This window comes from Myiozetetes cayanensis, unplaced genomic scaffold (genome assembly GCF_022539395.1).
Source record: "Myiozetetes cayanensis isolate MyiCay16 unplaced genomic scaffold, myiCay2020 scf42, whole genome shotgun sequence".
NCBI lineage: Eukaryota > Metazoa > Chordata > Aves > Passeriformes > Tyrannidae > Myiozetetes > Myiozetetes cayanensis.
The window spans coordinates 491544-509981 of record NW_026087654.1 but is presented as its reverse complement, the minus strand read 5'-3'; the positions used below and the strand labels follow the sequence as shown (position 1 = coordinate 509981).

At 36.5% G+C, this 18438-nt stretch overlaps 1 protein-coding gene across 7 annotated transcripts in view; it reads right to left on the bottom strand.

Annotated features, from left to right (window-relative positions):
* Positions 1-18438, bottom strand: part of INPP4B (inositol polyphosphate-4-phosphatase type II B) — a 312544-nt gene that overhangs the window by 100174 nt on the left and 193932 nt on the right. For all 7 annotated transcript variants that reach the window (XM_050330616.1, XM_050330613.1, XM_050330615.1 and 4 more), the window contains 3 exons: positions 14873-14984; positions 12377-12449; positions 6050-6197 (listed from right to left, as the gene is read on the bottom strand). In XM_050330616.1, the coding sequence (XP_050186573.1) occupies positions 6050-6197; positions 12377-12449; positions 14873-14984 (333 nt within the window). The remainder of the gene's footprint in view (positions 1-6049; positions 6198-12376; positions 12450-14872; positions 14985-18438) is intronic.

Below are 18438 nucleotides of genomic sequence, written 5' to 3'. Positions count from 1 at the left end.
GCAGTTAAATACTGGTGCCATTAAACTCCAAGTAAAATTACATGCAATTTTTTTGTTCCAAGGAAATGGTCAAAGAAGCCCATTACCAAAAAAAGAGTTGAGAGTTGAGTTACCAAAAATCAGTTGAGAACTGATAGCTCAGATTAATATTCCACCTTTTGATTTACCAACTCATGCCTTGGGTGCATGATTATAGTAAGCTACTAAAAATACCTGAAAGAGGCACAAGGAATTTCTTGTATGACTCATGTTGATTATTTCTACTTAGCTCCTGCTTGGTGCCAGGCACTTTAATGACCATAGTAACAGAAAAGGACTTGCTCATCACTGTGGATACAGGGATATAGGAACAGCTTAGAAGTCCAAAAAACCATATTCAATTGTAAAATATAAACCACTGATTTCTGCAAGGAGTAGTTTGAAAGAGTCCTATGAATTACGCTACAAAATTATTTGAATGAAATGCCAATACTGAAATCATGTTTCCATTGAACTTGTTTTTCCAAAACTAACACCAGCTTCAACAGTTCAGACACCATTGTGGAATGCACAGTGAAAACCTGTGGTCAGTGACAATAAATCAGAATAAAGTAAAACATCAGCAAGATGCTAAGATGAGCAAGATGAGTGAGAAGGGGGCAGTCCCTCAAAGAACTTTCTTGGATCTGATTACTCTGTTTCCAAAAAGGGAACAGCAGAAATAGCCATTTGCATCATTAAAGACACAACACAAATCTTCATAAATTAAAAGAAGAAGTTGAAAAGATCAGTGTAATTAAAAGAAGGGGAGATAATTAAGAGGACATATGATAAAAGCACAGGAACCAAAAATGCTGCATGAAGATCAAGTAGCAAGTTTTTTTATACATACAGATTCAAAAATCCAGTGATGTAACTCCCAGTGAAGCAAACAAGATAAATTCAAAACGAAAAAAATGAAGTAATTTTGCCTCCACCAAGCAAAATTAGTTTCTGAAATCTACTTTCACAAAACATCAGAAGCAAAGAGTTTAGCAGGATGCAAAAGAAGATGAGACATTTCTGCAGATTATATTTGCAAAAATTTTATAATATTATAAAGGCATCAAAATCCTGCATATTTATCAAACGGGAGCTTTGGAGTAAATATACAACATAAGCTTTGGGGTATGACTCAATCACTCATGAGTAAAGGAAGCTTAGAAGCTTCCTTCTAAGGAAAGGAGCACAGGAATTATTTTTCCTAACAAAGTTTGCTTTAAAGTGTACATGTTTATGGATAACCATTTCATTTTTATTTTTGTGTAGAATAGAAGCCAGTAAGATTACCCTCGTTTTTCTTTACCACAAGTTATGGTCCTGTGATATACAGGCAATAAACCCCATACAAGCAATACAACATTCTCTCCAGAAATAAAAGAATCATAGCCTTTTCACTATATTGTTTCCAAAACAGACAAACAATTACTAAGGAGGTTATAATCCCCTCTGGGGAAGCATATTTTTCTCTTTTTCATAATAGTTTTCATTTAGAACCTCTTGAAAACAGTTGCCATTTTCAAATTCTTACAGAATTTCCTAAAACAATTCCAGGTTTTAGTAAGTCTGACCTGACAGGCAACTAAAAATGTAGGTTTTGCCTTCCTTTTGCATGTCCTAAACATTCATTTAAAACAAACCCCAACAAATAAAACCCCACAAAAAAATCCCATCCAAACCACATGAGCAAACTACTCAACTCAAAAAAAGCCAAGCCAACAAATACATTCAAAAATATTTTAAAACCTGTTTTTCAATGTATATACGGAGAATAGACTGGGATTTGCAAAAACTTGATAATATTTTATGCTGTTCCTAAGACCTGGAGTTTTTAAGTTCCTTTTTCATTTCTCTGCACTACCATCCCCTTTTTATTATCCAAAAGTGTAGACAATATATAAGCTAAATTAAACCCACTTTCTCATTCTTGCCTTAAGACTCCTTCCCTTCCAAACTCTTTCCCATCCTTGGATAATTTATTACCTGGATTTATCTCTGAAAGACTCAACACCTTCAGACAGCATGACCATTTGAGGTTAATTCTATGATTTGCATTTAATAGCAGAGGATAATTCTCCTGCATTAGACATATGCAGAAAGTCTCGAATTCAGTAATACTCAGAATGGCATCTCTGGAATTTACATGTTAATCCTAAATTATATTTTAGTAGTTAGCAATACTGTACAGAATTTTCAAGGGTTTTTTTGTTTGGTTATTTTTTTTTATTCTTATTGTTTCATCAGAAAAACACTGGAACCAGTTTAAGACAAGGTTGCTTCACTTCCATGATATAAGCAAAATATGTAATGTAATGCAGAGGTAACTGTCACAAAACAAATCAGGTGATGTTCCTACATTCCAATGCACTACACTGTCACATATGTCACATGAAAACTCATCTTAGACTTTCACAGAGGCCATCTTTTCCAAAACTAGTTGTGAACAGCAAAATCAAGAGGACCGAGAATTATGTAGTGTTCATACATTACAATATTTTATCTTTTAGTTTACAAATAAATGTTTTTTAAACTGATCTTGTTTGAGGAGGACAATTGTTTAAACGCTACTTACAAAATTCAAGCTATACTTACGTTCATATGCTTATGTTCCTCTATGCAGCAACTGGTAGAGAGTAGGAGGAGAAAGGTTTCACATCCCTTCTGATGCACAACAGGGTAAATACTGCATATGCATGTATTTGAGCTATGTTTTTCTGACAAGTTTGGGAACTTTTTCTATGAATATTCATGCAAGATACTTAGTAGAAGTAATGTTAGGTATATTAACAGTGCCTGTCTAAATGTGGTTGGTTCAAACAGCTTCAGAAGTCATGGTAAGTTTAGCCAGAATCACTTTTATTTAATGCTATTACCTCTTATCAATACAATGGGTTTTCAATGCAACTGCTCTAAAACAAGTCATGTAAAAACTAACATGCAAAGGTCTGGAAAAATCAAAGCCTACTCCCAACACGTGGCATTTCTGCCTGGGGCTCCACTTCTCTCTAGAAGCTGTGTAATAAAAGGAAGTAGAAAAACATACATCTTTCAGACGGCCTGAACTTTGTCATCATTCCATAATGTTACATGAAAGAAATAAAAAAACAGACAGCACAGATTTGCACAAAAAAGGCCATCGGTGATGGGACAGGACAGTGATTCCTAATGCAGGAAAAAAGCTTGAGAGTCCTTTGTACCCTGGAGAGAGGGTTCAAGTCCAGTAATTTATCCTAGAAATTTGTTTATGACTTGTGATCACAAATGCCGTGGGCCAATTTCAAGTATAGGTGGTATTTCCTTTCAGCCAGATCTGAGTTTGGTTTCAAGGGACTCAAAAGAACTTTACATGCAAATCTGAGCTATGTGTGCTGAAGCTGCTACTATAGTCTCCTAATTCTCTTGCTGTGCTGATCCAGTTACACCAGTTACATCTACAACTGCAAGCTTCAATTATATGAGTCAACCAACTTCCTGAACAATTACTGTAAACTAAGTCTTTATTTTATAATCATTAGGTTCAAAGAACTACTTGGCTAATCTTGCATGACATATGTAAAATATCTGGACAAGATTTGTGTGTAAAGACATATTAAAACCAGGGGAAAGGACTCATTGGAACACCTCAAGGAGGAAAAAGAAATAATTTAATAATAAAAACCATCAAAGCAGACTGTATGATTCTTATTAGAACAATAAAAATTACCATATAGCTCCTATTAAAACTTCATCCAGGGAGGTTTGAATGATAAAATCTTTAACACATGCATTTCTTCAAAAACATTATTTCATACTGAAAACCAAAGTTAAAAATCTTTAGTGGTTACATATTTCAAAGTATCATGTCGGTAAATAAAACGGTTTGGTTAACAATGAACACTGTAGTTTTATCAAGGGATAAACAATCTTAAAAGCTAAGAGAAAAGGGAATTTAAACAACAATTTAAAATGCAATTCTGAGTGGGATTAACACTTGCATAGTTTTTAAAGGTAATTGCTGACTATACTGAAGCCACAATAGGAATAAAATGAAACAGGTTGAGGATGATAGGAAGTGGCCTTTGAGACAAAAAATATTTATTCTTTTATACTAACTGGGGAAAAAAGACACAGAGAAGAATACTCCAGAAGAGAATAGCCTGAAAATGGTACAATTTAAGTTTTGTGTAAGTTAATAACTAACAAAATAACATCCTCCTAACATGTTTTACTGGTACACCAGTGTAAGGACTAAGGACTCCACAAGAACAGACATCTCTGTAATTATTTCAAAAAAGCAAAGCTGAGGCTCCAATCTGCATACTTACATGATGATGGATGACACAGATGCCCCTATTCCCACCATCTGCTACTATCTCATCACAAGTTATTGCTCCTTTTGGTTAGTCTTACCTCCTCCCTCAGACTGACACAATCACCTCGTCTCTCTCTCTTTCACACCCACACTTTCTACTAGGCTTGAGCAGCTTAACCACATTGGCAGTCAGGAAAATCAGAACCACTTCCCTCGGTCTTTGAGCAATTTTTACTTCTGTGTCTGTCTCAAAGCTTTTCTATATTTTGGTGAGTATTGAACAATCCTGGGGGAAAAAAACCCCAACCACCAAGATGATTCTTTGCTATGAGTTTATCCAAAGAGGTGAGCTCTATAATATCAAATAACAGCCAGGGCTCTTACTTGCATTATGCTTTTGGAAAGAATAACAGAGTAATAGTAAAAGTGGTTAAAGTAATCCTCTAACATTTAAAAAGCATTTACCCATGGGGCAAATGAAAATCTGGGAAGTGCATGAACTGTGGAAGTCAGCATAATCTATTTTTATTGCTTACTATTAAAAAAAAAAAAAAAGACCTTACACATTAGTATTCTCAAACAAGATGAGGCCATAAATGCCTAAACACAGTATTAAATGAATAAAATAAAGCATTATAACAATTCATAGGATTTTTATAACCCATCATTACCATGCATAAGTATGTACCAGTCCACTGACTTTATTAAAATCAAGATTCTGGTCTACCACATGCTGCTCTATTGGCACAAAAAGATCATACAGAAGCAACAGATGGGGTAAATACAAAAGCAAAGAAGCTCCATATTGCAGAACAAACCTCTGTAAACAACAACAGTCAAGCCCTTCTGATCGAAGGAATTTGCTGAAAGTGCACAGGTTGGCTTTGGGATGCAGCACCAGCTCACAGCTCTCTTATACATGAGATCAGATGCCAGTCTATGTGTAAGGCAACTTTCATGGGGAAAGAGGCAATATCTTCCTCTACATCATCCACTATCATTGGAAAAAGAAGGCATTGTTTACAGGGAAGCCTTGGACTGCCTAAAATAATGTGGTTTTTCCACAATTTTATCAGCACAGCTTATAAGGATTGAAGGACAAGTTGTCATTTTAGTCACTGCAGTGGGAATTTGGACATACAAAGGATTTTGGGTAACTTGTGTTCCCTGTCCTCCTTTTTTCCCAGGCCATACATATTGTAATGATTCTCAGATGTCCCTCCTGCCAAACATGAATAAAGATTTCAAACATACATTACTTTGGCATCCTTTCCTAAAGCCAAGTAATTTACATTAGCGAGAAGAATGTGATTTTTATTCTCATTGTTCCTTTATTAACTACAAACTTGCCATTTTCCATTGCCTGCATAATGTTTGTCTGTGATATTAACACTACCCAAAGCTAAACACACTACAGTGTTGGTCACACACTGGTCACGTGCTGCTTCTTTATAAAATGTTAATTTTTCAGAATATTTATACTGTTAACCAAACGTTGACCTTCACAGATTTAAAGTCATGACCACACTCTAGCACAGTTCATTGCTCAGAACTTATGAGGTTATTGGAGTAATCCATTCTGTTGTTCAGTTACAGCTGTAAATTTTTAGCAGCCAGAAAGATCACTGCGTTTTGCCCATTTCATACTACAAATTAATATTTTTAGCTCATCACTTGCATGATTCCAATCACAAAAATATAGTTTAGTATTTACTATTGCTTCTTTTTCTTCTTCCTTACCTTCTCATATCCTCCTTTATGTGCAGATTTATTAGTTCTTTAGGAACATGGAAAGAGAGGGTGGTCTCAGCCATCTGTTCCCGGATTCGCATCCACTTGTTGTCAGAAGTGGGGAATCTATATAACTTACAGATTGGGTTTTTTAGCACTGCAGAGAAGAAAAAAAAAAATATATCATTGCTTTACTGTGGTTATATGACTCTTTGAAAATTTATGACAACAATTTCACGCAAAAATAATACATTATTTTCCCCTTGCTTAAAGAATTAATTTTAGGACCATTACAATTCTATTAAAAATGTTGAATTGGTATTTAATTTTTTATAGCAGCATGTGGAGGACAAAGTAGTACTAGTACAGTAGACACAGTAGATACAGTACATTTTACCAGCATAGTAGGCAACCTGTGAATTTAGTATTTCAGTATATATTATATTCTTTTTTTCTTACATTTAAGATACAGTTAAGAGAAACAGAATGCATAAATAAACTATGAACTCATATACGGTCCCTACCATCACTTACCACCTGCTAGAATCACTCCCACAGTGAATAAATTCCACAGAACAAATGAAGCATGACTCAGAATTTAGCTCTATCTGATGCATCTTCTCCATGAAATGCACGCACAGAAGTCATTAACACAAATAGGATGTGTGCATCTGCATCACAGGAAACCTGACCATTGACATGGTCATGAGGATGCCATTTTAGAGTTATCTTGATCATTGATGCTGTCAAAGACTGCCACTCCATAGGAATAAACACATCAGTCCTGTCAATATGTTACACACACTATTCTCAGATCACCACTGTAACTTGACATGGGAAAATCATGTTACTTGGTGTCTTTGAAGATTAAAATAAAAAGCATGGTAGGTTTTAAGCATAAAGTTCTCCCATGTTGGCTACACTTCCATTCAGATCTTACAACGATGCACCGTAACAAAGGTGAGACATTTCTACTGTTTCCTTTCCATCTTTTTTTTATGCTCCTCTTACTTTCCAAAAAGAACAGATAGGGAAAAAGCTGAGAAAAAAAAGTAGTTCCACTTGACTACTTTGATATGCTTACTTGGAGACAAATGATTGCCATTTAACACACACATCTGCTATTTCCTAACCCAGAATGACTTTGGACAGCCATCCAAATCCTCCAATGGTACCTCTCTCCAAGCCTCCTGGAAAAAGTTGCCTTACAGCAGGCTCCCATTGATCTGCCACTGAGTGGTCTATAACTCAAAGGAATGCTTTCCCCATGTAGGCAGCAAGGCAACTACTCCTGCCAAAATGACATCTACTGACAGAAATTTCAACTTCACAACTCACTGCCACCATTAATGCTTATGTAGGTTGATTTACAGAGAATTAAAAACACAGACCAAGACATTAAAGACACACAAACTGTTCTGTCTGTCCAAGAAAACTTTTTTTAAAGAAGTCCTCTAAGAGACAAGACTAGAGATTCAAAGATAGCTACAATAAGCCCGTTGTTGGCAAGTCAAAGAAAGAAATGCCATAAGTAATCATGTTTTGAGTAATTGTAGATGTACTGCTTTCTATACCCATCCCTCTACTGAGATGTCTTTAATCATTAGTCTGCGACAAAAAACTGGAGGCCTTTTAAGAGTTCATTTTGCCTTTAGTTTTAGTGATTTTAGTTTCAAAACCTAAGTTATGACTTACTGTTCTGAAATAAGCCAAAGAGATGCTTTGGCAAATGAATAACAGATTTTTTTTTTTTCCTAACACCCAAAATACCTCAATGTTCAGCTTGGGAATCCTCTCCACACAGACTTAACTACTGTCCACCACAAAAAAAGCATCTCAAAGTCCTGTGCCTGCCATCAACTTACACTCAGTGTCAAGGTTTTATTGTACCACTTGATTAAAATATGCTGCAATGCATACTCTCTATTTTCCTCCTCTTTTGCTGAGATTCTTCTAATTGGCAAAATCAGTTTTGTTGATAATATTAAGTGTCTATCAATACATAAAGCAGATACATGACATCAGTCACCAAGACATGGAACATAAGTTTTCAGATGCCAAGGAGTGCTCAAGAAACTCAGGGATAATTCAGGTCTGCCCTGAATTAAGCAGAAAACTGCCAAACCAGATGATAATTTTGGTTTGGGTTTGTTTTTCCTTTGTCTCACCTGCTTAGTAGGAAGGAGGCTGGTACTTTTAAACAGGACATTTCAAATGATGATTCCACAGACACAAAAGACTCTCTTTCTTTATTTTACTTTTTTATAGCTACTTCCTATAAAATGGATCAAAGGATGTTTTTCCAAGAACAGCCCTTACATTTGCACTCAGAGTGTATTACACTGAAAAATTCACATTTATCTGTGGGAACCTAATGCACATATGTAGCTGCACAATCTCTTTCTTCCCATCTCCCCACTTTCACCACCACCACCATGGGAAAAAAACCAAAATGAAACAGAAAACCTGTCAGTACTACAGCACCATAGCAAGGGAGAACAAGAATCATTATGAAAATATGGATCTGAAGCTGTGACTTTTATCATAGTTAGAATTATTAAACTACATTTCAAGTACTACTGAATTTTCAGGTCTTTGATTCAAGTTTGAATTTTTACATGGGGATAATCTCAAGTGTGTTGTAAGTTTTAAAAAAATGGTCAGAACATCTCTCCATGGGTTTAAGAAGAACATTTCATTTAGAAACTCAGAAAAAAGCCTGGGAATTTTTCACAGGGAATCAAAATAATTCCAATATGCAGTATTGTTACAGCTTGAGGTTGTCAAGAAAACCTGCACAATACTTGATGTTTTTCTTAAAAACAGAACTACTGGCACCATGTGATTCCATAAAAATCCCAGAAATACCTTCCTTTCCAATTACAACAATAATTGCTTTCTAATTACAACAAGTTTTCTAGAACAGAATTCTAGAAGGCATGTAAAACCACCCAAGCAGTAAGAATGGCAAGACTACCCTTGGTTTTTATAAAAAAATAGTTATTAAAATGAGTGAAGGTTTCATAAAGGTAACCCTTCCTGTATTTAGATAATGATCATGAGAGGTATTGAAAAAAATGAAATCTACATAAACAGCCTATTTTAAAAAGCTTTTCTCTATAGCATAAAGCCTAAAAGCCAATGCCATATATTTAACCATCCATATTTTTACACACTCCTTTTTTAATTTGAAGACCTCTGTGCTTTTTATTCCATGCAATATCCAATAAGAAAAATTTAAAAATAAGAATCTGCTTCCCCAGATGTAAAATAATAATAATAATAATCCGTTTTTATTTTTGTTCCCTATTGAACATTGATCAAAGCATATCACTGTCATATACTTATTTACCAAGAGTGTTTCTATTTATACCTTCCTTTGTAGCATAGGTGTATTAAGCATATTACTTCAGGAAGAATAACTGCAGCTTTCTTAATTTTTGCTTCGTTCCAATTGCTTTTATTCTCTTTTTTATTGTACAGTACAATTTGCTTACATGCAAACAACTGGCAAACTCTCCAGTGTTATAAATAAATAACTGAATTTTGAGACATAAATTCAATCTCTTGGGGTATAAACGGAATAGTGATCAGGCTCTGAAATACACTACTCATTCCCACTCACTCAATAAGCATCTCACAACTCACTTGAGGGTTGCGAGTTCCCTATATTGAGATTTAAATTCCAGAAGAATGCCAATGTGCCTCTATGCCTTCACGCTTAAAAGATTCACACAGGGGGTATTTTTTTCAGTTTCATCGTTTTGAAGGCCTGATAAACAACAAGAAATGGAAAGTACCAGAAATCTTTACAACAGCATACACATGTACTGAATATATATGCATATGAAATACATGCTGTACTGTGGGTAGTTCTATATGTACACGGCAGGGAAAATACTGCAGGAAATATCGATGTTATGAGGTTCCCTGACACTTCTATCACATTTCTGCTACAGCTCCTTGCCCTTTAATCCTTGTTTTCAGTTGCCTCCGCATTTGCCACACTGAAATTTGTCTGGTTTAAACTGATTATTTTCTGTTAAGTTTTCAGTTAAGCTGCACAGAATGAAGCCAGAAATTTGCAGTACCAAGTTCTGCACTTTATAAACCTGAATTCTGAGAGTAAGTTTTTTACAGAGCTGTGCACTTCCCCATATCCATGGCAGTGCAGCCAGATCGGACAATGCCATCAGCCTTGGGAAAGAAATCTCAGCATGTAAAACCTCAAAACTTCAACTAAACATCTCACACATGCACCAAGGGTTTATCTTTACTGAAAACTCTCACATCCTTCCCAGTTTCTAGTGCCAACAAAACTGCACATGTCATTCATACAGAGTGGAGCAGTACATTTTTGACAGAGCCAGTGGGTGCTGCAAGATACTTAAGGGCAGCACAGGTACCCATATGAGCAACCCAGTCTCCAGGTAACACAGAGAGCTTTAATTCACATGAAGTCCTGTCATACAGTTATAGTGGGGAAGAAGTCTGGTGGGTTGGGCAAAGAGGCTGACAGTAGAGTAGGAGAGTTAAAATCTTCTAAGAAAAGAAACTGGGAATTCAGTAAAAAGTGTGGGACTGATATAACCTGGAACCAGTGCCTAGTGTCAGCAGGAAAGCGGAGGCAATGCTGAGGTGAGAAGAAAAAAAGCCACAAGCACAGGAAACAGACTGAAGAGTAAGTATTTATTAGAACAAACTTCCTGTGACTGCAAACTCTTTCCAATATCCTGCATGCTGTCATTTCTTGCATATGCAGCTGCAATTCTGCTCTTTCCCTTTAATTCTCTAAAAAAACCAAAACCAACCAAACAAAAAAACATGCAAAAAAACCCCTCCATGGTGTATTTGATTTTATGAACCCTAGTAACGCTGGGTGGGATTTTGGCTTTATATTGTGTGTGTGTATATGAGAACAACAAATGCCAAGTGCTGTCTAGATACACTGTGGAATAGTATGCAAATACTCTTGACAAAGTGATCTAGACTTCAGTATTCATAAAACTTACACATACCTTGGAAATTCCAACAAAATACATTCCCCAAACTACACCATTTCCCCATCCGAAAGAACTCAACAAAAAAACCCAAACACACACAATGGAGGTAGCAAATAGCAAGAAATTCGTTGTGAATAAGCACCAATTTCTCTGAATAGAAATGCCATTTCTTTAAGACCCACTTATCTGGGTGACATTCGAAATCAGAATCAAAGAACAGCTTCACTGAGTTAGACCAAACCGTTCAACTGGTTCTGTATCTTGTCTCCAAGAAAAGCCATAAATAGATAACTAGAGATGCAAGATACTCTCCCTGCCTCCAGCTATTTCCACTTCAGGAATTTCTGGAGCCAGATGTAGTTCCTGTACACTTAGTAATTCTCAACTAGCATCTTTTCCACAAACATACCTAGTCTTGCATTGAACTGATGAAAAGAAATAGCAGTTCTGTACAAGAAATTCTTCCCCTGCTTCTGATTGAGTCTCAACAGGTCACAGAAAATAATTACAGCATTCAAACACATATGGAAAAAAAATTTGGAGGTTTCTAGTGCTCCCTTTAAACTGAAAACTAGTCTGATAAGTCTGTACGAACAAAGAAGTCACACACAAAGTTTCAGTAGAGATTCTAAAACTTCAGTCACATTTCTCATCAACTGTGTGCAGCAAATACACAGAATTCTTGACAGCACTGTGGTTTCAGATGACCCATATAACTTATTTGTGACACTGTTACTGCAGAGTAATGGAGGTTCATAAACTTGGGCTAATAAAACTTTTATGGTGCAGCATATCAGCATGTAATATTTCTCAGTATAATGAAAGAGAAATAGATCCAGTTTAACACCATACACTCAAGCCCAGAGCTGACCTAGAATTGAGAATGCCTTGCCAACAGCTCCCTTCATTTTAGGACATACAGCTTCCAGATCAAACTGAAATTGCCACTTCATCAGCCATAGGAGAGATTAATTTTCCCAGGTATTCAGTTACAAATAATGCACAATTATTTAACAGAATGTCATGTAGTGACATGCCAGAAACTTATGAGGTTACTTCCATGTCCAAGTGGAAGTGACAGACTTGAAAATCATTGAATGGTAAAGATGTAGGAGATGGAAATTTTAGCACCGTTTCAGATAGCATAATTGACATATATTTCCTCATGTTTTTCAGTAAAATGATACTGTCAAACATGCATAAAACATTAAAATACTGAACCTAAACACTGTGCAACATTTGAAGAGGATTTTACAAGCTCTGACGCAAATCTTTGTGATTTCCTCAGGACCTGACATAGCACTGCAACAGCCACAGATATTAGAAAACTTACCTGCATTTAATGAAGGCAGGTTGTCTTTCCCACTTACGCCTTCACTGGCCGTACATTCATGAACCAATGCACACTGCAGAAGAAATGCAACCACAAATGTAGCAAATTCAGCTAAGAAATCCAAAGCAGTTTATAAACTGTGGGAAAACCATCACTGATGATGTAACTTCCCAGTCCTTAATTACAATTTACATTTTTGTCTTTATATTTCTGTTCCAATATACTGTAACACAGTCTGAATTACAGGTGAGAAAAATAACAAAATATGATCAGCCGTTCCACAATAAAACAGAAAGGTTTCCTACCAGTACAGTGGCAGACGTGTAGAGAGATACTAGCAGTTGAGCTTAATAAGTATATGTTCCAAATAAGAATAAATCACTTGGAGTTTAAAAAAAATTTTGACAAGTGTTGTGCTCTCAAAGAGGTTTCTTTAAGAAAGGCAGTTTTCATATGTATAGTGTGAGAAAACACTCCATTAATTTTTTAAACAAGGGGAAAGTAGGAACCATAAAAAGTCAAAAAGTGCTCGTGGTTTGTGTTTAAAGTAATTTCTTATACAAGTGAACTGGAAGATTTCTTTGATGTTTTATTGAAGAATCAACCAGTGTACACCTATGTTAAACTCAGTAAGAAGTGTATTTTTAATGGTTCTCCTCCACCCCAGTCATCAAAAAACCCAAACAAACTCTAAAGGTGATAGGGAGCTCTGTCCCCAGGGCTTCCCCCATTTCTAAAAGTTCTGTTGCACAGTTAAAACAGAGAGCAAGACATAAGGTACTCTCTACCAGTTGATATCTGAAATTGAATTTAACCATTACCTTCCATGAGAAATTCCCTGCCCATAGTTTATCTAATGAGTCAGAAAACCTAGTTCAAAACTTAATTATTTGAAGTCATTCAGTGACTGTACATTCTCACAATTGCATTCTCACCATGAACATATGACTCTATAATTCAACTAATTTGTACAAACTAAGGATTCTTTTTAAAGACCACAGAAAATACATCTGTCATAAGGCTGGTCTTTCATGACAAGTATTAGAACCCCCTAGAAAGATGCTATTAAAGCCTTCTGTCTCCCCCAGGCTAGACACAGCTCATTAATTACATCTCAAATAATTCTGAGGAGTCTCATTTCACATTTTGAAATGGAAGAAAAGAAAAATGAAAGAGAAGGTTGTAAAATAAGCTCATGTTGCACATCTCATGGAAGTTGTATAGTTCAGAGAGATTTCACAGAGTTTTTTGGCTTCTTTGGCACTGATCCTAGTCATTTATTGTTTTAAAAGGGCATTGAAGTCCCTTGAGACAAATGGTGAAAAAAAAGTGTAAAATCTATCCTCAGAATGTGATCCAAAAACAGACTGGCTTGGGTGAGAAGATATTGAAAACAATGTTCTTTTCTCAAAAACACAGTTTTATATATTACTTCCAAATAAAAAAAATGCAGGTCTTCATTCTACATTCCCTGTGGCAACACCTTTTTTTTTTTTTTTTCCCCATGAAGAAGAGAATCCAACATATTGTTCAGCAGTACACCATCGTACAGGGGCTGCATTCTCTGTCAGTGCAAACAGGGCTGCAGAGCCAGGGGTAGCAGGAGGAGGCAATTTTGTACAGGTACATCAGTTGCCATCAGTCAGGGGACCCACTTAAAGACATCTTTTTATTAGATGCAAATCATTTAAATCCTGAGTTCCTCATTCTGAGTAGTTATTCCTGTATCTCTTCCAAGTTCAAACCTCTTGTCGTCACCGAGACAGGATATCCATTCCACCCTTCCTCTGTTGGTTCTCCATTTCCCTCAAACCCACACCCCCTGTATCTTCTCCAGCTCCAGTCCCCATTAGTATTCCCTGCAGCAACCTCAACCTGCCTACTTGAACGCTTTTATGATTTTTCTGATCCCTTCTGACCTTCCTCTTGTCCCTCATCATGAACACCCTGACTCAGAGTCCCAACACACATCCTCTGGTAAACTCTGCCCTCTGCTCTGAGTGCTGTCCCTCCTGCTGGTTTTCCCCGCTGTTCTGTGCTCCCAAAAAACGCAGCTAAAACCTGGCCCTCTGCAAGGGAATTCACGTCTTCTTTGCCTTGCCTGTCATTCTTTCTAGTTTTTCAGTATTGTGGGCACAGGTTGCACACAAAACTCAATGTGAACAGGACTTCAAGGGCAGAAAACAGAGCAAGGAAAAAAAGTTACAATTACGGCATCTCTATGGACAGTTTTTTGATCAGGAGTGATTAAATACATTCAGTTGAGATCCATAAAAGTTGGGGTTTTTTTCCTAAAGAAGGGGAAGGACTAGGAAACTCAGGTTAGAATATTACTCTGTGCATTTTCATGAAAAATTATTTTTAGTTTAGGGAAATTGTGTACATAGTACTCTACTCCAGAAATTTTTTATTAGGTTGTTAACCCAATTTGGAATTAGTATTTTAGACATTTGGTATGGCTGATCATTCTAATTGTGCAATAAACTGAGTTTGTACCTTTTGATCCTGGGTGTCTGTTGTGATGTGGTCTGTTTCCCCATCCTCCAGCTCTCCCATCTTCACAAGATTGACTTCAATGGTACCAACTGCCTTTCCACCATCAGAAGTTCTGGGGAAAAAAAAGCAAACAAACAACCCATGACAAAAAAAAACCAACCCAATCATCAAATTCTTTCAATAAAAATGATATCAGTAAACATTTATTCCCCTCTCCATTCTGCATAGCTGCAGTCACCTATATTAAATTCATCATTGGTAACCATAAACCAAATGTTAACAGTGAGGCAAATTCTTTATGGCAATGAAAGTTTTCATCACAAAACTGAGGATGGGTAAGTGCTATAAATGAATCCATGAACACTGTCAAGTTTTCATTCTAGGCATTATTCTGTCTGTGGACCAGCAGAGAAAGGGCTGTGACACTGCACCAATACTCCATTTATGATATGCAATCTCACTGCATAGGACCTTACTTTGTTTCCTAACACAATCTGTGAAGAAAGGACATACTCAGCATTAATAAAACTCCTGTGAAACCAAAATAATGAAACTAATCTGACCATTTCCTTTTGTAGTCTCTTTGCAGAGCAATTATTCAGAATCCATCCCATTGCTTGAAATATAAGGGAGATGATAATAAAGTTCCAGGTGAATTCTTTTATTATCATCTCCAAAAATAGTTTATTTCTAATTAAGTAAAAACAAATAGCAATTCAAATTCACATCTCCAAAAAAAGAGTATTGCTCACTGCCCTTTGGAAGAGACAAGAGTTTAAACTCTAAAAAGATACTGAATGGTTTCTCAGCTTTTACTGGTAGCAAAGCACCAGGGTTAATGACACAGTCCATCTCCCTCAGCTTATTCTGAACAGCTGGAACTTTTGAAAGGAAGGAAAGAAAGCTAACAGACCATTTAATAATAGTGAGGAAAGTATAACAACGGGGACCAAGCAAATAGGCAAAAGGAAATGATGAGGAGAAGTGCATCAGAATTGCAAAAACACAGAGAGGAAGGAGAATCAAAACAAATGTGTTTGGGGCAATACTGCCTGTAATTTCAGGAGTGAAAATGAAGAGTGATGAAGCACCACAAAGGAATACATAGAAAAGTGATTAGAAGGCTGGAAATAAAAAAGGTAACTTTTAGAAACAGGAATATTAGAAAAGAGTGTTTCCCATTAAAAACTGCCACATTCCTAGGGCAATCTGTGCGGCAGAAAAACAGCAAAATCCCCTTCAACACCGACACCCTTCCAGAACTTCAAAAAATAGTCCTCACATTACTTCAGCAAAGAAGGGAAAATCCCCTAAATACCCTTATCCTCATTTCAGCAACCAGGAGAAGGACGATGGTCCAGTGCAGTGCAAACATGGAGGTGCCAGTCCCAGCACAGCCCAGTTCCTGCTCCCTCTCTGCCACTGAGGGCCCATGAGCAGCACCACACAGACAGGGATTGTCTCCTGCTCTGCATCAGGGCAGGCCCAGCTCAGCTTTCCCGTGCTGTCTTCTGCCACAGGCAGGCTTTCCCAGAGCACTTGTGCCCCAGACAGGAGGACCACGTCTTTGCCTTGAGCTCCCACAATTTTCCATAATGTGTATTTGTGCATGGAGTATAAGGCCTTAATTAAGTCAAAGTACGCCAGCTCTTTACACTGACTAAAGCTAAGCACATATGTTGGTCTTTTCAGGCCTGGATATATATTTAACATGCTAAATCAAAACCTTCATGTTCTACAGTAGAGTCTCAAAAAATGGTTATCCCCAAGCTTCAAATTTACATAATTAGTTTGGTTGCAAACAATTAGGAACTCAGTAGAATCCACCTATCTTGCAACTATCCAAATACGTTCTCATGTAAAACCTTGCAAAATAAACGTAATCCTTCATATTTTATGTGTGTCACTCTAAGTCAAATCAATTACTGGCAATAAAATACAGGAACAATTAAAATTAACCAATTCCAGACAGCCTTGGAATCAAAGAAGGTTCCATTAATTCAAGTATGCAGAAGAAAAGTAAAAGTAGTGTTCAATGTCCAAATGGTGTTTATGAGCAAAAATAAGTAATAATTTTGAAATGCATGACAACAACTTAAGTGTCTTCTGAAAGAACAACATTCCCTTGAGTTGCTATAGCTAAGTGGTTTGACTTCATTTGTTTTCTCCTTCTTGTGTCAAACCAGTACAAAATCTAGGCTATGCCAACAAATTGACTACAGCTTGCCAAGAAGAAATGGAATACAACAGCTCTTAGCAAAACACATATACCTTTAAAAAACAGAGTAAGTGTTTGGTTAAAAGACTGAAAATTTTTCAACAGCTTAACTGGTCCTGATCAAACTGTTAAGTGGGCGACATCATTACCAGGCTGACTTTGTTATGCAATAGCACTTCACTGCTACAATGGTCTAAAAGGAAAAACTTGCACTCATTTGACTTCCAGAAGTACCATCCTACTCATTCTTTTTTCAGGGAACACATTTTTCTAAGGCCAGAGAGACTAGCAAGTCTGAGACTGACCTACATAAACCAGACCTGATTTAAAACCACATCAGGGTAAATTAAGGGTATAAACAAATGCTGATCAAAATGCAGCTCAGTTTGGAAATAAACTGATAAAAGCCAACAAGGCATGTTGCTCCAGTAAAATAAAATAAAAATGGAAATGCTTGTTATGCTTTCTCAGTCCTTGTCTCTTGTTCTTTAGAACGTGAAATATTCCCCCTTGCTGCTGTTATTAGAGGCTTGGCCTCGGTATGGCACTGAGCACTGCATTGCCTGCATGAGGAGCAATATATATTTGGAAGTTTTCTCCATACATGTTTAAAAAACATTGATTGATCTAATTTCACTTTTTTCAATTAATTTCTTCTCAGAATGACTACTGTAATATTACAATCTGAAATATGCAGTATCTACAAGAGAAGGTAATGCAACAGAATAAAATTAACAGTGGGACTTGTTGCATTATAGCTGTACTCCTTCCCCCAGTTCTTATCTTCCCACATGGAAATATGAAAACATAATTAAAAAAAAAAAACAAACAACAAACCCCAAACCAAAGTTTCTTTTGAATGCTACAGGCACACAAATCAACCAAGAGCTCTATAAATGCCCAGGGCAAAACTGTCATTAGCTGTGTCAGACACTGGGGTTTTAAAACTCCACTGGTGCATGACAGCCTTCAAAAAGACATGTCATGCATTTAAAACTTTCCAGCAACATCACAAGACGAAAATTTCACTTGACAGAAAATTAAAAGTGAGAAACAGAAGTGATGCAGTAGGAAAAATAAAAATGGTCTAGCAATCATACTTAAATAGGATAAAAATCTGTGTTATTTTACTTTGCACTAACACTATTGTGCACACACACACGTATGGACACACTTCACATCATTTGCCTGGAAAAATGTGAAGAAAATCTCACACTGATACACTGTTCAACAGAGTATCAAGAGAGTAATTAATTGATTTTAGGATACCTCATAATGCATCAGGAAAGAATCAGCTTATTTGCTGTAGTTTAATAAAGCTGAAAAGTGCACTCTGCACTCATGAGGC